The 22,500-nt window shown below is 40.1% G+C and overlaps 2 protein-coding genes across 4 annotated transcripts in view; one reads left to right on the plus strand and one right to left on the minus strand.

Annotated features, from left to right (window-relative positions):
• Positions 1 to 10,754: 10,754 nt before the first annotated feature.
• The window catches only part of LOC143027044 (uncharacterized), a 14,230-nt gene continuing 2,484 nt past the window's right edge, over positions 10,755 to 22,500 (minus strand). For 2 of the 3 annotated variants that reach the window (XM_076187920.1, XM_076187931.1), the window contains exons 2-4: positions 18,109 to 18,202; positions 14,161 to 14,598; positions 10,755 to 11,560 (exon numbers count right to left, since the gene is read on the minus strand). In XM_076187920.1, the coding sequence (XP_076044035.1) occupies positions 11,340 to 11,560; positions 14,161 to 14,598; positions 18,109 to 18,184 (735 nt within the window). In that variant the 5' untranslated portion in view covers positions 18,185 to 18,202 and the 3' untranslated portion in view covers positions 10,755 to 11,339. Of the gene's footprint in view, positions 11,561 to 14,160; positions 14,599 to 18,108; positions 18,203 to 21,452; positions 21,825 to 22,500 lie in introns of those variants that run through there. The other variant, XM_076187935.1, reaches the window with a different exon arrangement.
• Positions 22,221 to 22,500, plus strand: part of LOC143029866 (uncharacterized) — a 381-nt gene continuing 101 nt past the window's right edge. The window contains exon 1 of the mRNA XM_076192994.1: positions 22,221 to 22,500. This exon is cut by the window's right edge and continues 101 nt beyond it. Coding sequence (XP_076049109.1) covers positions 22,221 to 22,500 — 280 coding nt within the window.

Consider the following 22,500-nt stretch of genomic DNA (forward strand, 5'->3'; position numbering starts at 1 on the left):
GTGTGTGGAACAAGGAAGGCGGGAGGAAATAGAAGGAAGGGTAGTGAGTGGTGGGATGAGGAAGCAAAGAAGGGTGTAGAAGAGAAGAAGCAGGCATTCATAGATTGGCTACAAATTAGGACGAGGGAATCGTATGAGAGGTACAAAGTAAAGAGAAAGGAAGTTAAGCATAAGATAAAGGAAGCAAAGAGGAGAGCAGATGTGAAATGGGGAAAGAGTATGACAGAAAATTTTGAAAGTAATAAAAAGATGATTTGGAAGGAAATTAAAAGAGGAAGAGGAGGCGAATCAAGTAGAGAAGAAAAGGTAAAAGGTGCAGATGGAGAGATGATAATGGAAGAGAAGGCAGTGAGAGGAAGGTGGGCAGAGTATTTTAGGGAGTTGCTAAATGTGAAGGAGGATAGGGAGGGAAAGGTAGTTGCAGTGGGAAGTGCTAAGAAAATGAGAGTGATGAGTGAGGAAAATGGAGGAGAAATAGGGAAGGATGAAGTGAGAGCAGCTGTTAAGATGATGAGAGCAGGTGAGGCACCTGGGTTGGATGGATGCCATGCAGAATGTCTGACGAAAAGAGGTACAGTTATGGTGGACTGGCTGGTGAGGTTATTTAATGTTTGTTTAAGAGAGGGTAGAGTGCCGGAGGACTGGAGGAGTGCCTGTATAGTTCCAATTTACAAAGGAAAGGGGGACAAGTGTGAGTGTAGTAGTTACAGAGGGATCAGCTTGTTGAGTGTAGTTGGGAAGGTTTATGGAAGGGTCTTGATTGAGAGGATTATGAGAGGAACAGAGGGAGTAATTGGTGAGAAACAGTGTGGGTTTAGGACAGGTAGGGGATGTGTAGATCAGATTTTTGTGGTAAGACAGATATGTGAGAAAGCTATGGGAAAAGGTAAGGATGTTTTTTGGGCTTTTATGGATCTGGAAAAGGCTTACGACAGGGAAGACAGGAAGGCACTGTGGGAGGTACTGCAGATATATGGGATAGGAGGGAAGCTGTTAAGAGCAGTCAAGAGTTTTTATGAGAGTAGTAGAGCTTGCGTTAGGATTAGAAATGGAGAGGGTGAATGCTTTGAGGTAAAGGTGGGACTTCGTCAGGGGTGTGTTATGTCGCCCTGGCTGTTCAATCTTTACATGGATGGGGTGGTGCGAGAGGTGAATGCAAGGGTAGTGGGTCAGGGGTTGGAGATGATTAAAGAAAATGGAGAAAAGTGGGAGGTGAGCCAAGTGTTGTTTGCTGACGACACTGCACTTGTAGCAGGATCAGAGGAGGGATTGAGGAAGTTAGTGACAGAGTTTGAGAAGGTGTGTGAAAGAAGGAAGCTGAAGATAAATGTGGGCAAAAGTAAGGTGATGAGATGTACAAGGGGAGAGAGTGACAGTAGGCTGGAAGTGAGCATTAAGGGTGAGAAACTGGAGGAAGTGGATAGTTTCAGATACTTGGGTGCAAATGTGACAGGAAATGGAGGAGTGGGGTGGAGGTAGAATGTAGATTGAGAGAAGCGAGTAAATGTCTTGGTGGATTAAAAAGTGTAATGAGAAATAGACATCTGGGAATGGATGCTAAGAGGAGGTTATATGAAGGAGTGATTGTGCCAACAGTAATGTACGGGGCAGAAACATGGAACATGAGTGAGGAAGAGAGAAGGAGTTTGAATGTGTTTGAGATGAAATGTCTGAGAAGTATGATAGGGGTTACTAGGCTAGATAGAGTGAGAAATGAGGAGGTTCTGAGGAGAACAGGGGTGGAAAGGGAGCTGGGAGATAGGGTTGATGAAAGAGTATTAGGATTGTTTGGACACATGGAAAGAATGAGTGAAGAAAGATTAGTAAAAGAAGTGTGGAAGGTGGAGGTGGAAGGAGTGAATATGAGGGGGCGTCCTAGGATGAGATGGATGGATGGGGTGAAAGGGGCTTTACAAAAGAGAGGAATATCTGTGAGGAAGGACGGGAGAGGACAGAAGATAGAGGTGAATGGAGAAGGGTTGTATATAGATTAGGCTGTGATGCATGATGGGGAATGGGTGGGGGATGGGGGGTGAGGAAGTATGTATGAGAAAAATTTGACGCAGCCCGAAGTGATTTCTCCTCGTCTTCTCCTTTTCTGCATGAGGGGACGGAGAAGGGGGGTCACCGAATTTATGAAGTGGGTATGCTGTGGATGTGCTGTGTCTTGCGACATTGCTTCTGACCCAGGGCAGTGGACAGGATGCAAGGATGACCCGTCATCCAGGAGGTGCCAAGATAGGAGGGAGGGAGGAGGGTGGAGGGGAATGGAATATATGGGAAATGAAATGGGCGGGAGTGATTTCTATGCCTTTTTCTTTTTGGCTACCCCCCGTGTAAGGGGGAAAAAGCCTTTGGTATATGTATGTATATGTATATATATATGTATGTATGCATGTAAGAAAAAGTGAGAACTCGTGTTCATTTCTGTAAGAGTGACCACTGGGAAAAGCAAAACGAAGCAGAGCGCTTTCGTATATTGGATCCGGTGCAAAGTAATATATGAAAGCGCTCTATTTTGTTTAGTTTTTCTATCTCAATGGTCACCCTTGCATATATTATATATATATATATATATATATATATATTATATACATATATATATATATATGTATATATATATATATATAATTGTGTGTAAATATATATATATATATGTATATGTATATATGTATATGTATACAGCGAAAAAAATACACGGGAGCGACGAGCGATTTCGCTCGGGAAAGTTCCTCGCTCTCTCGCAAATCCAATAGCGGGAGCGATCCCCCACAAAAAATCGCTCCCGCGGCAAGATTCAACGTTTTTCATGCATTATCCATCATTTGGCAATCCCTGAATCCCATCACCATTGATGAAAGGATCAGAGCAAACACAACTTACCCGTGATCAATCATTGCATTATCAATCGATATCATAAACGCAACGCATCAATCAACTTTAATTTGTTGATGTACGTACATACGTGTACGCGGTATAGCTGCTAGAGTTCAATGTCTAACCTAGCCTAGCTTCGTATCAGCTGCATGCGCGCGTATACTAGTACACGTTGACTAAACTCTACACGACTATCGTGCTACATAATGTCGCTAGTTATGAATTGCATGGTACCTGTATGCAGGGAAGTTCATTGGTTTCATGCAGCTAGCTGCCCAATCAACGCCCTGACTACATGTACAATGCACCATACCCAATACCACATCGCCGCATGCATACGTACACTGTACATATGCAAACTCGCTCCGACATGAGTAATGAGTTAGCCTTCCAATAGTTTGAAGGAAATCGAACCTGCAAAAACATGGCTCTGGAAGTATCAAAAATGGCTCTGGTAATTAAGAAATGGCTCTGGTGAAAAAAAAAAAAAAAAAAATGAAAAATGGCTCTGGAAAAAGAGAAAATTTCCCCTGTATATATATATATATATATATATATATATATATATATATATAATATATATATATATATATATATATACACAGTATATATATATATATATATATATATATATATATATATATATGTATGTCTTGTTAAAGACCAATGCTAAGTCAGTTTCAACTATCTTAGTTATTTTTTCCATTCTTCTTATATGTTTCTTATAGTCCAGGTAAGAAATTATCACAAGGAATGTCACAACCGTCTCTAGCCTGTTCATGAAGAATAACCTGACAAAAGATAACACCCTAAAGCAAGCGAATGTGGTATACCAATACTCCTGCCCCGAAGAAGGTTGTAAACTTCTACCCAACATGAATTACATTGGTGTTACCACTACTTCACTTAGCCGAAGGCTCACAATGCATGCCCGCGATGGTAGCATACGGAAACATATGACTCACTATCACAACAGAAATCCCACAAGACAAGACCTAGTTAACAATACCAAAATACTCAAACACTGTAACAATCACAAAAAACTACACAACCTGGAGAAAGTCTACATTTCACAACACACACCAATCATCAACATACAAACAAACACATTAGGCACCTTACTCCTAAACAAAGAATCCGTCACACCAGGACAAAATTCCCCTCGACAATATGACACATAACATCAACGGACGCTAACCTTGTCCAGCTCCCCCCCCCAGTCATTATGATCTGACTTGAACCTCTCCTAATTCCACCTCAGTAGAATCATAAAGCCTTGTCATCTTGTAACCCCTTAGCATAATTGACATGGACCTTTTCCTGTCATTTTATCTGCCTGAAGATGGTTGTATGTAACAACCGAAAGCTTGCGATTGTATTTATGTAATTAGTGTCAATATAACATGGATCTCAGTAGACTTGTGTTTAATCTACCCCTAAAAAAAAACTAAGAAGATAGTTGAAACTGACATAGCATATGTCTTTAACAAGACATGTCTAAAGAAAATTTACTGCCAAAATATACTAATATACTAATATATATATATATATATATATATATATATATATATATATATACATATATATACATATATATATATATATATTATACATACATACATACATACATATGCCAAGGCTTTTTCCCTCTTACAAGGGAGGTGGCCAAAAAAAAACAAAGGCATAAAAACTATTCCCACCCATTCCATCCCCAATACACTCCACTCCCCTCCACTCTCTACCCTCCCTCCTATCTTGAGACCTCCTGGATCACGGGTCATCCCTGCATCCTGTCCACTGCCCTAGGTCAGAAGCAGTGTCACAAGACACAACACATCCACAGCAAGGCCGCTTCATTAAATCGGCGACCCCACTCTCCGTCCCCCCATGCAGAATAGGAGAAGACGGGGAGAAATCCCTTCGGGCTGCGTCAAATTTTTCTGACACATGCTACCTCCCCCTCCCCCCATCCCCCACCCATTCCACATCATGCATCACAACATCATCCATATACAACCGCTCTCCATTCACCCCTGTCTTCTGGAGTCCAGGAACCATTTTTGGAAGAAAGTATACGCTGGACTCGTCGTTTGCCATTTATTCCGACGTTTCGAACCCTGTCCGGGGCTCGTCTTCAGGGTGATACAGTGGTAGCAATAAGAAATCTACATAAAGGGGGTCTCTCTCGTACACTGGGACAGGTAGCCTCGGTAGTCGTTACATTTCAGAAACAAGCAAAAGTAGAACACTCAATCACCGACTGTACATATCACAAAGATTAGACATGGTACAACCCGAAAATAATTCCAAATGGAACCTCATAACACATAATTCACACAATACCATTAGTATCAAAAATTGCAAATGCAATTTTTATACTAAAACATGTGAACCTGCTTCACATTAATGCGAAGATCCAGCACAACTTGGCTACCCGTCGCCCGTTATGCGGGAGATTAAAAATAAAATAAAAACTATAATACAGAATATGTAATACATCAATAAAACAAACACGCAGAGAGTTTATAATAAAACATATAAGAAAATATAAGGAAGATTGAAAAAATGCTACTAAGATTGGGTATAATATCCACACGCTAGGACGCACCACAATGCATCCAATAACCTAAAACGCACCACACAGCGTGTAATACCTTCACATGGAAAAAAAATGTCTCGCGAAGCATTCATTAGTTTGAATTAGGTAATTGCCACAGGAAAAAAAAATTAGAACAATAGGTGGACAAACACAATCCCTCACCGTTAATAACTTGAAATAGATAAAAATGTTAATAATACACAAAAAAAAAAAAAAAAAAAAAATTACTGCCGTAATTATATATATATATATATATATAAAAATACTGCCGTAATAATAATAAAAAAAAAAAAAAAAAAATACTGCCGTGATGAATGTTTCCTCTCCAGCCTGTCCTTGGCTCCCTTGTAAATTGGGTTCAATGTAATGCACTTGTTGACACTATGCTCATCACTAGCCCATACTTCTAGGAATAACCTGACACTTTTTCCGTTTCCTCTGTATTTGACTTCCGCATTCTGCCAATCCATCTCATGACTTGTGTCCTCGCAGTGCCTTAAAATAGTTTCTCCAACATGCTGTCAAAGTAGCACCGCTTCTCGTCACCATGACATCCAGAAGTGGCAATCGTCCGTTCTCCTCTTTCTCCATTTCAAACTGGATGGCTTCATTCTTTCCATTCAGTAGATCAAAGAAAGGTTCCACCTCTTTCTTCATAATGACAAATGCGTCATCGACGTACCTTATCCATAATTTTAATGATGGTGGCGCATCCTCCAATATCTCCTCCTCGTAGCGTTGTATGGCCATTTCCGCCAAAACCACCGAGATCGGAGAGCCTATAGGTGTCCCTACCTTTTGATGATATATCTTATTTGGAAGTAGGTAGAAACAACTTTGACAACCGTGTAGTTAATGAATGGAATAAACTTCCTGCACAGGTAGTGCAATGTAGTTCAGCTCGAAGCTTTAAGAATCATTTAGATAAACACCTAAGCAAGATACTGTAATGATTATAATTTATTTTATATTTGTTTTTGTTTTGTTATCATTTGTCTGTTTGATTTTCATTTATTATTAGTTATATGTCAGTTTATTATTATTTACTATTTACCTGTTTGTTTATTATTTAACTATACCTATGCATTTATTTATGTATTTTATTTGTTATTTACATTATTATAGTTTATTTATTATTTTATTATTATTATGATTTTTTTCGCATCCGACCTAGATATGGACCAAAAGGTCTCCTGTCGGCATGCTCCGCCTTTGTAATCCTTGGTAACTTGAAAAAGGTCGAGTCAGACACAAATCGACTAGCCCTATCAACTCCTTTGCCGCCAGTTTTTCCTTTCCTAGGAATTCTCGACTGCTCTCCACCGTGGACATGGCAGCCTGCCTCAACAAATATATATAAATATACATACATACATGCATATATATATATATATATATATATATATATATATATATATATATATATATATATATATATATATATATATGTATATATGTATGTATATATATATATATATATATATATATATATATATATATATATATATATATATATATATATTTGAAGTAGGAATGATTTATTGGTCTGGTTTTTGTCTGTTCATTATGGGTTTTTGTCCGTCTCTAATGGAGCTATCAAATAACACATCGATACACATCAATCCGAGGTAGCAAGAAAGAATCTGGAAGAAGTCACCATCCTCCTCCAAAGATAATCGAACTTCAAGCGCCTTCTCATCACAGAAACGCCGTACATAAAAGGGCAAAATTTCACAATGATTGTACTGAAAAATGCTCATAAAATTGTCGAGTACCTCAAGTCCGCGTGCAAGTGCAAGAATTAAAGTAATTCTAAACCTGAGTACAAGTACATGACATTGTGTACCTCAGTACCAGTTGAAGCGCGAGTACATGTGCTAGGTCCCAAGCCTGGTATATAACGTAAACACGTGTTCACACGTATATCTATGTACAAACCGCGACAACCACATGGCGTGGAGCACACGTTGTCGCCCACATGGCTAGACCTGACGCTCCTTTGACAGTGCGACCCTGCTTGACCCAACCTAACCTAATCTAGTGCAATTATGTAATTACGCACCACGGGTGACTACCCGCGCCGTATATACTGTATATCGGTTCCTGGCCGCATGTACAATCAGTTCAGTTCTACCTTACAATAAAGGAGACGAACTCACCAAAACCTCTTTCTCTGCTCACAGTAGCATCGTCGCTACATCGTACTTTTTCATTAAATCTTTTACATTTTATTTAATTCAGTAGAGAATAGAGAATGAAAAAAGGGAGTAGTGACTTTAAATTATTGGAAATATGACAGCGCTAATAAGTATAATGAAAAGATCAAATAAAAGACAACATTGATTCAACATTCGAAGCAAACTGTTCTTAAAGTAAATCACATATTACCTTGCCTGTGGTTTGGATTTGTAGAGTGTTCCAGCTTCCAGGGTTACAATATTCTTCGGGCAGAAAAAGAAGTATGTTTACCTCGTGCTTACCGCAATGTTTTAAAAGAATATTTTGAGTTAGGTTTCTAGAACAAGGAAAGGGTTATATGACAGAATAGATTACAACCTCTCACTTGTTTATTGTCAATGGTTATACAGAATGGAGGAAATGACATACTGTGATTACATTTGATGACACTGAATTATGTTGGCTATCACGCCGATTTCTACCACAGCTTACAAAGGTCCCTATACTTAAACTAACACTTACAGCAAACATATAACTTAAGCTAACATTTACAAAAACATATAATTTAAGTTATAACTGCCTTCTCAGACCACTATATGATTGATTAACCATCCTGACCTTTTCCTAGGCAGCTTAAAGGTCAACTGAGAAGGTTTTGGATTTATTTTTTTCTTATTTCATGTATGAAAATAGAACTTTGAAGAAGTTAGAACACTAAAATGCACGTTTCTAACGTTTCTAACATTCTATAGTTTTGATTTCATCCAAATAGCATGATCTTAAAAGTGCCTGATAGCAGACGAACTTTTCAATGTCGTAGTTACATTTTCCATCGCTAGGGCAGCTAATGACATAAGGGTTATTGTTTACATTCTTGGACATGGCCAGCGATACGAAAGTGACTTCACATCAAGTGAAGAAGATTTATCGGATTTGGATGCCAAGCTTCATATCTACAGGCAAAAGTTTCAAGGATTCATGAATTACAAATTGTTTTTATTTGTGATAAGGTACAATAAAACATGCCTATGTAGCAAAGAGAATAGAGAAATCGTTTGGCTGAAGGGGAGAGGAAGGCTAGCAAAAGATACAGACATGTCTCTAAGATTGTCTGCCATAGGTAATGGTTGCTGTGGGGGAAGAGAAACCATCAATCATGGCACTGTCACCATGGTCACTTTCACATTTCATATAAATTTCGCTGATAGTGGTACTTGCAGAAGGTGAATATTCATCATATGCACTTTGTAACAGCTGGAAAAAATAATTAGGTCTATATTGATACGAATTCCGCCCTCCTGGTCCAAGATAATTAGGCTTAACTCCTGCTGGGGTGGTGGTGGTGGGGGGATTCCACTTGTTTGACTCTCAAAAAACATACTTTAATTTGGTTGACTCCAATTGACAAAATGTGGTCATAGGCCTGTTATGGAAGCCCCTGTCATGGTCATGCCTGTCACCCTGTTGGAGTGGGGTGATCATATTCATATACCTACAGGCCTAGCTAGCCTATGCCATGACTGTACCCCTAATCTGCTTAGGCCTAGCCCAAAAATCGTTAGTCAAGCGTAACCATGCTTGTTAGCAATTGTCAGTGACAGCGTAGATAACACAGGCCCACCTATACACATGATACAGACTGATACACCTACGATATAGGCGTTGTCTTTTTTCAATAGCAGTGCTCCTTCGGCGGCATTTGCTTGCCGAACCTGGGGTCTTGTCGATGACAAAAATTGTCGGTGTTGCATCTTCTTTTAAAATGGGATTCATGCTAATTCCTGGTGACTCGGCAAAGCCAGGGTCCCGAGTGTACTTTTTCGATTTTTTTTTTCCGAAATGTTTCAGTCCAGGCTTTCATGACTCGTGCCGTCAGCACCCAATGATCTAGTCCTTTTTGCGAACAGGATCCTTGGGAAAAGAATGAAAATGAAGTCCATCCGCAGCAGAATGTTTCGTCGAATCACTGTTGCAATTTATGGCGACACAACAAACCATTTTCGAACTAACAAACGAAATATGATAGATTACTGATCAAGTTGACAGCGCGGAACGGCGTTTTATAGTGCATGCATATGGATGCATCAGAATGTAAACAGCGAGGTTGACGTCACAGCCTTACGAGAACAGCCGTAGATCGGCGATGGGAAGTTCGTCTGCTACCGATATTTTGATAGGCCTTTTTATCACATTGCATAATAATAAGGATTTATTTTTGCATTATTTGATCAAAAAGTGACTAAGCCGTACATCTAGCAAATATTCACCATCCCTTTGAAAACCTTCTCAGTTGACCTTTAAATCGCATTGATACTGGAGGTTCGTTGGGAACTGGTCCCTCTACTTCCACACCACCTACTGTACTGTACCTCGATTCCTTCAACTTCTTCACTACTACTTTCATTCACGGGAATATCTGCTTCGCCCTCACTATCACTGTCACTCGCAAGATTAGCTATTTCTTCCTGATTCCGCATGAACTGCTCCAGCTTACTCTACCGTATAGGCAGTCCGCGTTAACTAAGTCTTTGCTTTTCTGCTCCCGATCCGATATATCTTCAAGGACGGCATACGGCCCTTCCTTTACATAAAACTTCGGCATCTCCTCAATTCGGGAGGTGGGTTCACAAGAAGAATGATAGAATGAGCTTATATATAAACAGAAAGTACTTCGAATCATCGCGCGGGATTTATGAACTTGGCAAGTCAAACAGCGTCCTAGCAGCATAAGAAAACCAGTTAATGATGGAGCCCCAAGAGCGACCCCGTTGAGTACATAAGCACCCATCTCAACTTTCTTCATCCACTCTGAAGAAGTTCCTTTTCGAACGAAACGTTAGATTGATTAGGATTTCGTGTTTTCCCCCGTGTTTATGTTCTCCATCATTAAAATAGTTTGAGAACATTTTATATATACATACATGTATACACACACACACACACACACACACACACACACACACACACACACACACACACACACACACACACACACACACACACACACACACACACACACACACACACACACACACACACACACACACATATATATATATATATATATATATTATATATATATATATATATATATATATATATATATATATATATATATATATTAGTGTATGCAGGTAGCAGGTCCTCATGTAGCCAATTCTGATTGAAGTTCACCGCAGTTTCTGTGTTCACGACTTTTTTGCTGAGGAGATCTACGTCTCTGACAATAGAACGGTCAGCAGGGATAGCTCCCATAAGAGTTGTCCGAAGGACATAGTGAATTCTTGTAATAAAGAACAGTATTGATATCACAAGTTTTCGACCCACATAGGCCATCTTCAGGTTCTGATTCAGGCAAAGATTCTAACAGTTTATAAAGCATACCTGTGTGTATGTGTGTGTGTGTGTGTGTGTGTGTGTGTGTGTGTGTGTGTGTGTTTGAGTATGTAGTTATTGGTGTAACAAATTCTCTTATATTTTGTAGTCATCAAGCCAAAAGCATCGAGAAATGAACTCACATTCTGTGCAATAGGAACTACGTCGCCCCGTACAAATCTCAAGAGGTTTCTTCTCATTAAGTACTGAACACTGGGTGCACATTGATTAACCAAGAACACTTCATATAAACTACTGTAACTCCGGGACTCCAAATTCTATAATTATGGGTCAGATGGCTAGTTCCTGTCTATGGTATTGATATGGTCTCATACACGTTATCCTCCTCTGCCACAGCTATATCTTTCATGATGACTTTTCGTTCTGGCGACTGTGCCTTCTTCTTAAATATCTTGAGGAAGCACAAGGTTCCTGCGATGAGGATAACAACGGCAACAAGCACAGAGATGACTATCAAGAGGTACATTTTGATGTCGGAGTTGTTCTCAGTGGGTTGCTCTGGAGAGGAATCTAAAAGAAAAATCCGTTAGTACCTCAAGCAGCCCTTATTATTTCAATGAAAACTATTCCCTCATATACATCTCTTGTTCTGAAGTGGAGCTGACAGTAGGTTTTAACATTTTCAGTGAGAGTCCCTACCCTAAACCGAAAAAGAGGGCCAAGCATTACTCAGTTTATAGTGCAAAGCGGTTAATTGAAATAGCTGTAACATACGAGTGTAACCTCAGCTGGTCTTCATCTGGCTTTAGCCAGAACAATATTCATGTGATGCAATGATGCATCATTGTACATGAGGATAACATGAATAATAATAGTAACGATAATATCTGTTGCCTCAGTTTCATTGACTGGAAACCCAGAACCCTGAAACAGTTGGCAGCGGTCCTCAAGCCCTTCCACAGATCTCTCTAGGACAGGGGTTCCCAAAGTGGGTTCCGTGAAGCTAAGCCAGGGGTTCCGTAGGTCGTAAGCTAAAGTTCACCAGACATGCAAAGTATAGCATGTTTAAGGAAATTGTACAACTTACTATTTTGAGTAAAAAGTATGTTTATTTAGAATAAATTCATTTTTCAGTATAGTTTGTTTTAAGGAAATTATGTGCAACTTACTATTTTGAGTATAAAGTATGTTTGTTTAAAATAAATTCATTTTTCAATATAGTATGTTTTATTTTGGGTTCCGTTTTTTTTTTTAAATAATGTCAAAGGGTTCCGCAACAAAAAAAGTTTGGGAACCACTGCTCTAGGAAGAAGGTTTGGATTGTTGTTTCTGGTGCATTATTGTGGGACTGTTTCTATATCACCAGATGAAAGTGTATAAACTCGAGCATACATATATATAAGAAAACTTGCGCTGAGGTTATATCTCTCTTGATGGTGTATTGGTCTAGTCACTCGGCACTGGTAACGTTCTCGCCGCATAGGTTCGAGTCCTCGGGCGTACCACGTTACAATTTCTGCATGCGCCTAGATGGCTTAGAATTAAAGTGCATTGTGGTTGATAAAAATGTATCTCTAATCACTGGGACCCATTCAGTGTTGTACACACACACACACACACACACACACACACACACACACACACACACATATATATATATATATATATATATATAATATAATATGTATATATATATATATATATATATATATATATATATATAAGTGGTAGCCTATTAAGTTGGACTAATAATTGGTTGAACGATCGAAAACAGATTTTTTCTAAATGGCAAAAGTTCTAGATGGAAAATGTTATGAGTGGAGTTCCTCAAGGTTCCATTCTTGGGCCACTTCTATTCATATTATATATAAATGATATAGACCACGGACTAAAATCCATTGTCTCCAAATTTGCTGATGATACAAAACTGTGCGGAATGGCAAATGATCCCTTGAATCAATTAGATATTCAAGAATATTTAGATAAGCTACAGCAGCGGTCTAAAAAGTGGCTGATGAAATTTAACACAAGTAAATGCAAGGTTATTCACATAGGTAAAAATAACAGTAAGAACGATTACAAGGTATTTGGAAATTCGTTAACAAAAGTGGATAGTGAAAAGGACCTCGGGGTAATTATCAGTAACGATCTCAAATCATCTAATAAGTGTATTTCAGCCTCTGAGAAAGCAAATAAGATTCTAGAAATGATTGCGCGATCTTTTGACTTCAAAAGTCCATCTCTCATGAACAAGCTATATAAATCGTTCATTCGTCCACATTTGGAATATGCTGTTTCCATATGGTCACCGAATCTCATTAAAGACATTGACAGACTGGAAAAAATACAACAGCGAGCCACAAAACTGATTCCAAATATCAAAAATAAATCATACGAAAATCGACTAAAACATATAAATCTGTTTTCCCTAAAAAAGCGTAGACTCAGGGGTGACTTGATACAGGTCTTTAAGATTCTAAATGGAATTGACAACATCAAAAGTGACAAAATTTTCACACTGAATGAGAATCCGACAAAAAATAATGGTCTCAAACTGCCAGGAAATAGATTTAATTTGGAGGTGGGTAGAAACAATTTCGCCAACCGTGTAGTTAATGAATGGAATAAACTTCCTGCAGAGGCAGTGCAATGTAGTTTAGTTCGAAGCTTTAAGATTCGTTTAGATAAACACCAAAGCTGTAATGCCTGCCATTTATTTTATATCATTTGTTTGTTATTGTCTGTTTGTTATTATTTGCTTGTCTTTCATTTATTATTTATCTGTCAATTTATTACTATCTTCTATTTTCCTGTTTATCATTTAACTATACCTATGCATTTATTTATTTATTTTGTTTATTATTATTTATGCTGTTATGATTTTTATTTATTTATTTATTCATTTATTTATCATTATTATAATTTTTTCGCATCCGACCTAGTTATGGACCAAAAGGTCTCCTGTCGGCATGCTCCTCCTTTGTAATCCTTTGTAATCATCATCATCATCATCATCATCTTCATTACTATTATCATTATTATCATTACTATTATTCTATTTTTATGGATGGCTTATGATTCTTTTAGGGGGTTAAGTTTCTCCCATGACCCCCTCCCCAAACGTGGCAACGGGCCTGGTGCTAGACAGATCACAGTATCACTCACATTACCTGTTTCTAGAGGATAGTGCCGGTAGACCAATATGATGTTGTTTTTCCACTGTTCATTCCTGGTATCCTTTGGGCGTATGTCAAGATATCGTCCTTTGTTGGGATTCATTTGTAAGAAGATTTTTCTCTGTTCTGGATATATTGTGACAGTCAAGAGTGGCTCGGAGTAGTTCAAGTGAAGTCTGACTGGATTCTTGGGATTAGTGCTTATATGACAGGATTTAGAATTCCTGTTTGTGCCCAGTGTTATTGAAGAACATTCGGTTGTGTTGTCAAGCAAGGGTTTGGTTCCGGCGTAGTTATTTTCCTCAGTGGGGAATGAGATGTTGATCGATCTCACTGTGTCAGGCAACAAAACGTAGGTGATCTCGAAAGAACGTTGTTTCCATATTTCAGAAAACGACAGCGAGCCCAGCTTCACTTTAGTGACCTCAGTACCTGCAAAATGAAGTGCGACTGAGTGTACTTGAGGCCTGAGAACTGGAAGAGACTGATAGTGGATCTCAACATTATCAGGACACCATTTACCCTTCTCTCAACTTCCCACCAACCCTTTCTCAAAAATGAAACAAAAAATTACCCCCTTCGCTCTTTTGTGGCAACACTCTGCCCAGGACTCAGTCCGCCAATCACCCCGCAGTGGTAGCGCGGCACCTCGCCGTCTCACCTACCGAGGCAACCCCCTCAGCTTCCATGGGGGCATATACTCCCCCTGGAGCCGCCTGCGGTTCAGCCCCCCCCCCCGTTTCCTAAGGTCAGGGTGCCCCTGTTAATAACAGTGGCATCGTGTGGGCAACAAACAGCGTCCGAGCGGGTACTAGCCCCGCCCGCGAAATTTTTTTCCCCACGAGACTTCTGGACCCCAATATTAACTCAATTGCATTACAGCCAATCAGAACGCACCTGACTTTCATACGTCAGGCATCATACGCGTTTACGTTTCGGATGAATAGAGGGAAGAGGGGAAGCGGTCATAGCAGAAATTAAAAAAAAAAAATTCATGTGCAGAATTACATATAATTCCCCTATAGTAGCGTCACCTTGTTGCCATGCCCCTTCACTACGGGCCACATCGCACGTCTGGCAGCATTAGAGAATATGATGAAGCCAGTTTGTTTAGAGAGTATGGGGGTCACGCAGGCACGACTACAATAAATATAATCAAGAAGCCCATATCGGCATCCTCGCGTACACACTTGCAATCCTCATGACGCCCACGTAGGCGTCATCTTATGGAAGTGACTAGGGCGTGAAAGTTTGGGTTGTACACAGCCGTTCGGGACTTTTCGTACTCGTGCCAAACGTATTTCTACAACACACATAGAAATGTATAAATAGCGTGATATATCGTAAGACTTGCACAAGGCATCCAGTGTCTGCAGAGGCCCAAACTATGGGGGGGGGGGGGTACAAGGAATCTGGTGTCTGCAGAGTCCTCTCTGCAGACACTGGATTCCTTATACCCCCCCCCCCATAGCTTGGGCCTCTGCAGACACTGGATGCCTTATACCCCCCCCCCCATAGCTTTGCAGACAGTGGATGCCTTTTACCCCCCACCCCCAAATAGCTTGGGACTCTGCAGACACCAGATTCCTTGTACTCCCCCCGCCCATAGTTTGGGCCTCTGCAGACACTGGATGCCTTGTGCAAGTCTCACGATATATCACGCTATTTATACATTTCTATGTGTGTTGTAGAAATACGTTTGGCACGAGTAGCCAGAGTACGAAAAGTCCCGAACGGCTGTGTACAACCCAAATTTCACGCCCTAGTCACTTCCATAAGATGACGCCTACGTGGGCGTCATGAGGATTGCAAGTGTGTACGCGAGGATGCCGATATGGGCTTCTTGATTATATTTATTGTAGTCGTACCTGCGTGACCCCCATACTCTCTAAACAAACTGGCTTCATCATATTTTCTATGGTTATCAAAATTCACGGGTGAAAGCTAATGCTGCCAGACGTGCGATGTGGCCCGTAGTGAAGGGGCATGGCAACAAGGTGAAGCTACTATAGGGGAATGATATGATAATTCTGCACATGAAAAATGTTTTTAAATTTCTGCTATGACCGCTTCCCCTCTTCCCTCGATTCATCCGAAACGTAAACGTGTATGATGCCTGACGTAGGAAAGTCAGGTGCGTTCTGATTGGCTGTAATGCAATTGAGTTAATATTGGGGTCCAGAAGTCTCGTGGGGAAAAAAAAATCGCGCCCCGTCCCCCTCAAAAAAAAAAAAAAAAAAAAAAAAAAAAAAAAAAAAAAAAAAAAAAAAAAAAAAAAAAAAAAAAAAAAAAAAAAAAAAAAACACGCCAGCCAGAATTGTTGCCATCATGTGAATAAAAAATGTCTCAGAGTTTGAGTACCACAGGTGATAATGTGTTTGGTATAAATCTTGATAAGGTTATGAACAGAATGACCTAATTGACGCGTTTTTGTGACTGGCCAATGACGTGTTGGTTGAAGTGCTTTTTTTGTGATTGACAAGTAACATAATGTGTTTTTTTTTTTTTTTAAGAGCAGAACAACATAAGAATGGAGGAGATTGCAAGAGACCATAAGGCTTATACTAGGCAGTTCCATGTCCCTTATCATCTGTCATCCCTATCCATAAATAAATTTTTGCCTATTTCCTCCTCAAGTGGTAATCACACTGGGTTATTTTTCCTCCAACCTCCGACTCTTCGTGGCACCGCCCACCTCCAGAACTTTTTCCGCCGTCAATTCACTATGGCTAATTTTTTTTTGTTTTTCAACAAAAATACATAGAATGTCGTTTGACATACTGCTGGAGAAAAATTTATTTCTTCCAGGATGTCATCAGATTCCTCTCCAAAACCTGTGGACTACAAATCTGCCTCATCAGTTGGAGGAAAAATAGCCCAGTGTGATAACCCCTCTAGGCCTTCAAGTTGAAATTCTTCCGTGGTGCTGGATGTGTGTGAGATCTTTACCAATAGACACAATTCATGGCAGACCAGATGACCCTCTGAACCGGAAGTGGGCCAACTTTTCACCACATGGGCCACCTTCGGAAATTCACAATTTCAAAGGACCGCATACTATATTAAATGAAAAAAGAAATATCCAAAATAAGAAATAGATATGTAAAAAATCTATCGATTAATATATTAAAGTAGAAACTTCACACGAAACACATATGGGTCAGTTGTAGAATTTCTTCCCGACACTATTCAACTGTGGACTCTCCACCCTAACTTGCATAGGCTAGGTTAGATTTGGCTTGTTAAGTCAGATTAGGTTAGGTTAGGTTAGGTTATGTATCACGAATCATAATCAAATGTAGAATGTTGTGTTTAGTCAGGTCAATTAAGGTTAGGTTATGTATCACGAGCCATAATAAACTGTAGAATGTCCATCCCAGGAACACTCAATTGTACTATCTCCACCTCAAGCACGTGGTGGTGAGGGAGGGAATTCTACTGATCCAAACACATTTATTTGAAAAACAAAGCAACTCAATTTAAGGAAAAAAGTAATTTCTATTAGTTCATTTTTTATGATAACATTAGTATACGACTTGATTTTGGCGGGAACACGAAACGAGGAATGAACTGAGAAGTGACAAGCGACGTTACCTCGATTCCTGGCATAAGAGAATATGTGGCAATGCAACCGTTGATGTCATTCAGGTACGGGGAAAATAAATGCAATCTCATATTCTTCACTTTATCTATCGTAGTAATGGATTTAGATTGGACATATTTAGATTAAAAAAAGGAATAGGCAAGAACTGGTTTACCAATGGACTGGTCGAAAAGACTTAGTAACCATCTTGTAGTGAGCGCTGAAACTACTGGTTGTTTTAAGTGAAGGTGAGATAACTTTATGGGGATGACAATTGGTAAGGGATATGGAACTGCCTAGTGTAGGCTGTATGGTCTCTTGCAGTCTTTTCCATTCTTATGTTCTTGTTGAAAACTTACGGTTTGATGTAACCCAAGGAAGGAGGATGACGAGGAAGGGTAACGTTTCCATCCAGGCCCTCCGGATTCTCATCATGGCGACAGTGGTGGTGGGCTGGAAAGGAGGGCGAATTTAGTGTAGTCCACACGCACATGCACACGCACACACACACACGAACTCTGAGCTCTCTTACGGGAGGGAAATAACTGTCGATCACGAGTCCAACACGTGATCCAAAGACCATGGTGGTGATACACACACACACACACACACACACACACACACACACACACACACACACACACACACACACACACACACACACACACACACACACACACACACACACACACACACACACACACACACACACACGCGACTCGGTGGCACGGTTGGTAGAGCGCTGAACTGGGAAGTAGAAGTGCTCCCAGTACCCAGTTCGAATCCTGCCTAGGGCCGAAATTATTTCGGTATCGCTGTGCCTCGGGTCGTTACTCTGACTCTCGTGGGCGGGGAGTTGGGTGTGTGTGTGTGTGCAAGGTCATAGCATTACCCATAGATCGGACCTACGAGCTCTGAGCTCTCTTCCAGGAGGGAAATAGCTGTCGATCACGAGTCCAACACGTGATCCAAAGACCAAGTGAATACACACACCGTTGGGTGAGGACATGCTTGCTGGCGCTCCGTAGCAGCCGAGGTCAGCCTGTTGACCTGACTCCACCACACTTCTCTTATTATGAACTTCTTTCTGATGCTGTTGACAGTGATCTTGGATATTCCATCTACAATTTGTGAATCATTTATGAAGTGTAGTGCCCGTGACTATCAGACCCCTTACATGCCTAAGTGCCGCCCAGGGGCAAAGTTATCAGTGACGCCCCCCCCTCCCCCATCACCACTTCCCATCTCAATATCCCTTACTGCCTATTATAGCTATTGGCTTGCGAAATAGTTAAACAGGTTTTAAAAATGTTATCTAATGTCCCTATTGCAGAAAGGATATGGGGAAAATATTTCATATTCTGTTGATTCTAAAGCAAAATTCGTATATTACGGTAAGATATTCAGGCCTCCTTTGACCTTTTTTTTATTATGATTATTTTGTCAGCCTTGTAGGCGGCAAGTTCAGACTAGAATTGGAGCCCCCTAAATGTGCCGCCACAGAGCTGATATTGTAGCCATTACTGGAGCGTGGCAAGTGGTTCCTGAAGTGTGTAAAATTGTGGGCTACGAACTTTTCCACCATCTCAGGACTGACAAACGAGGAGGGGGGGGGGGCGGTGTAGTAATGTATTGCAGGACAACCCTTAACCCTTCACTCCTGACTGTTGTAACCCCCGAGGGAGTGGAGGCTTTGTGGGTGAGGGTGTCGCCTCCCTCCCATCCTCGCCATACAGCATCTGTCATTTTCTGTGTTGTGTACCACCCACCCCCGCTCCTCCACTGCACAGCTGCTCGTCTCCCACATCATTGATACAGCAGATGCACTGAGAGTGAGATTTCCTGCTGCCAAGATCGTCATATGTGGTGAATTCAACCAATTGGACATACAGTGCTCGACAAGGATGTACGAACGGTTAGCGAGAAGGAGTGATGAGGAGTGTTGAGGACTGTTTTTGCTGAAATGCACAATTTTATATAAAAAATTAGCATATGGTTGCATTATTTGACCTATTTTATTTAAAATGTGTGACTTCCATGTAATTTGATGAAAGAGAAGTTATGTTTTTATCATCTACAAAATTACCAACCACATACCGTCCGACTCACTAATTGCCGACCTCAACCAAACAATGACGGTTTTTGCTCAAATGCATATGGTTGCATTATTTGACCTATTTTCTTTAAAATGTGTGATTTCTATGTAATTTGATTAAAGAAAAGTTACGCTTTTATCCTCTGCAAAATTACCAGCCCGCCATCTATGATCACTGGGGGTATGGATCAAACTACACTCTATTAAGTTTCTTACTATTGTGTTATTAGTGTAATAGATTGCATATAGTTAAATTATTTCGACTATTTTCTTTAAAATGTGTGATTTTCATGTAATTTGACCAATCGTGCATTTCAGCAAAAACAGTCGGACGGTATTCATAGCTGTGGTCGGCAATTTTGCAGAGTATTTTCTCTTTGATCAAATTACATGGAAATCACACATTTTAAAGAAAATAGGTCAAATAATGCAACCATATGCTAATTTTTTATATACAATCGTGCATTTCAGCAAAAACCGTTCTTGTTCGAGTTTGGTCGGCTATTAATGAGTCGGACGATATTCGTAGCTGTGGTCGGTAAGTTTGCAGAGGATAAAAACGTAACTTTTTTTTTTATCAAATTATATGAAAATCACACATTTTAAAGAAAATAGGTCAAATAATGCAATCATATGTTATTTTTTTTTCTTTATATAAAATCGTGGGTTTCAGCAAAAACCGTCCTTGTTCGAGTTTGGTTGGCTGAGTGAGTCGGACGGTATTCATAGCTGTTGTCGGTAATTTTGCAGAGGATATAAACGTAACTTTTCTTTGATCAAATTGCATGGAAATCACACATTTTAAAGAAAATAGGTCAAATAATGCAACCATATGCTAATTTTTTTATATATAAAATCGTGCATTTCAGCAAAAACCGTCCTTGTTCGAGTTTTTGGTCGGCTATGAGCGAGTCAGTCGGCAATTTTGCAGAGGATAAAAACGTAAATTCTCTTTGATCAAATTGCATGAAAATCACACATTTGAAAGAAAATAAGTCAAATAATGCAACCATATGCTAATTTCTTATATAAAATTGTGCATTTTAGCAAAAACCGGACGGTATTCATAGCTGTTATTGGTAATTTTGCAGAGGATAAAAACGTAACTTTTCCGTGATCAAATTACATGGAATTCACACATTTTAAAGAAAACAGGTCAAATAATGCAACCATATGCTAATTCTTTGTATAAAATTGTGCATTTGAGCACAAACCGTCATTGTTTGGTTGAGGTCGGCAATTAGTGAGTCGGACAGTATGTGGTTGGTAATTTTGTAGAGGATAAAAACGTAACTTCTCTTTCATCAAATTACATGGAAGTCACACATTTTAAAGAAAATAGGCCAAATAATGCAATCATATGCTAATTTTTTATATAAAATTGTGCATTTCAGCAAAAACAGTCCTCAACACTCCTCATCACTCCTTCTCGCTAACCGTTCGTACATCCTTGTCGAGCACTGTATCAGACATCCTAAATCAACTCCATCTTACTCAAGTCATAGATTTCCCAACGAATGGTAAGAATAGCCTTGACCTTATCATGACTGACCTGAGTCAGTACTACCTACCCCGCAGCCCCTACCACCCATGGGACGCAGCACTCACCTCTCTATCTTATGGTCCCCAGCTTCCACCACCACCTCCCCAGCTGTGGGCTCAGTTGTTGTCAGGGCTCACAGGCCCATCCCTGACTCAGCCATGAGACAGTTTGGGCAGTGGATAGTACACCATCCCCGGACAGAAGTTTTCCTAGTGGATGATGTAGACACCAAGTGGGATAATTGTTTTAATACCATCACTGATGCTTATCGCCACTTTTTTCCCACCAAGGCTCTGACCATGCACCCCTCAGACGTTCCTTGGATTACACCAAGGATTAAACGGCTGATGGGACAAAGGAACAAGGCATTCTATATAGACGCCATTCTTTATAGGAACATTCGCAACAAAATCATCCGTGAAATTAAGACTGCCAAAATGTTATATTATCCAAGCCAAGTCAATCATCTCAAACAGGTAAATAGCAGCCAATGGTACTTTAAGATTAAAGAGCTGTGTGGTCTGAACAACAAATAATCTTCTCTCCCTTGCATTTCTCAGTTACCCCCTGAACAGGCAGCACAGGATATCAACAGTCACTCTGTTACTATATGTCAAAGTCTGCCCAAACTCGATCCCGCCCTCCTCCCAGCCTACCTGCCATCCCCTTCCCCCCACCCTCTGTCCTTGAGTTTGAAATCGTTAAGAAATTAAAAAGCTTCATCACCAAAAGATCCACCACACCAGTTGACCTCCCACTAAAGCTCTACCGTGAATTTGCCCCTGAACTTGCCACTCTTTGTTCGATAATCAATGGCCTCTAACTCAAAATAAATGCCCCAGAGATTGGAAGACTTCATACGTCACCCCATCCCTAAAGTCTCCAGCCCTCAGTCCTTAAATGACCTGAGGCCAGTTGCCATCACGCCCATCCCCAGTCTCATCTGTGAGGACTTTGTTTTCAACTGGGCATATAGTAACACACGCAATAAAATAGAGCCCCAGCAATTTGGTAACATCAAAACTTCATCCACTATTCACTGCTTAATTGACCTTCTTGATTTGATTCACAGAAAGTTAGACAAATGTAACACTTCCCTTGCTCTCACTTTAA

Source organism: Oratosquilla oratoria, chromosome 1, assembly GCF_046742065.1.
Source record: "Oratosquilla oratoria isolate Oo_2021 chromosome 1, ASM4674206v1, whole genome shotgun sequence".
Classification (NCBI taxonomy): Eukaryota; Metazoa; Arthropoda; class Malacostraca; order Stomatopoda; family Squillidae; genus Oratosquilla; species Oratosquilla oratoria.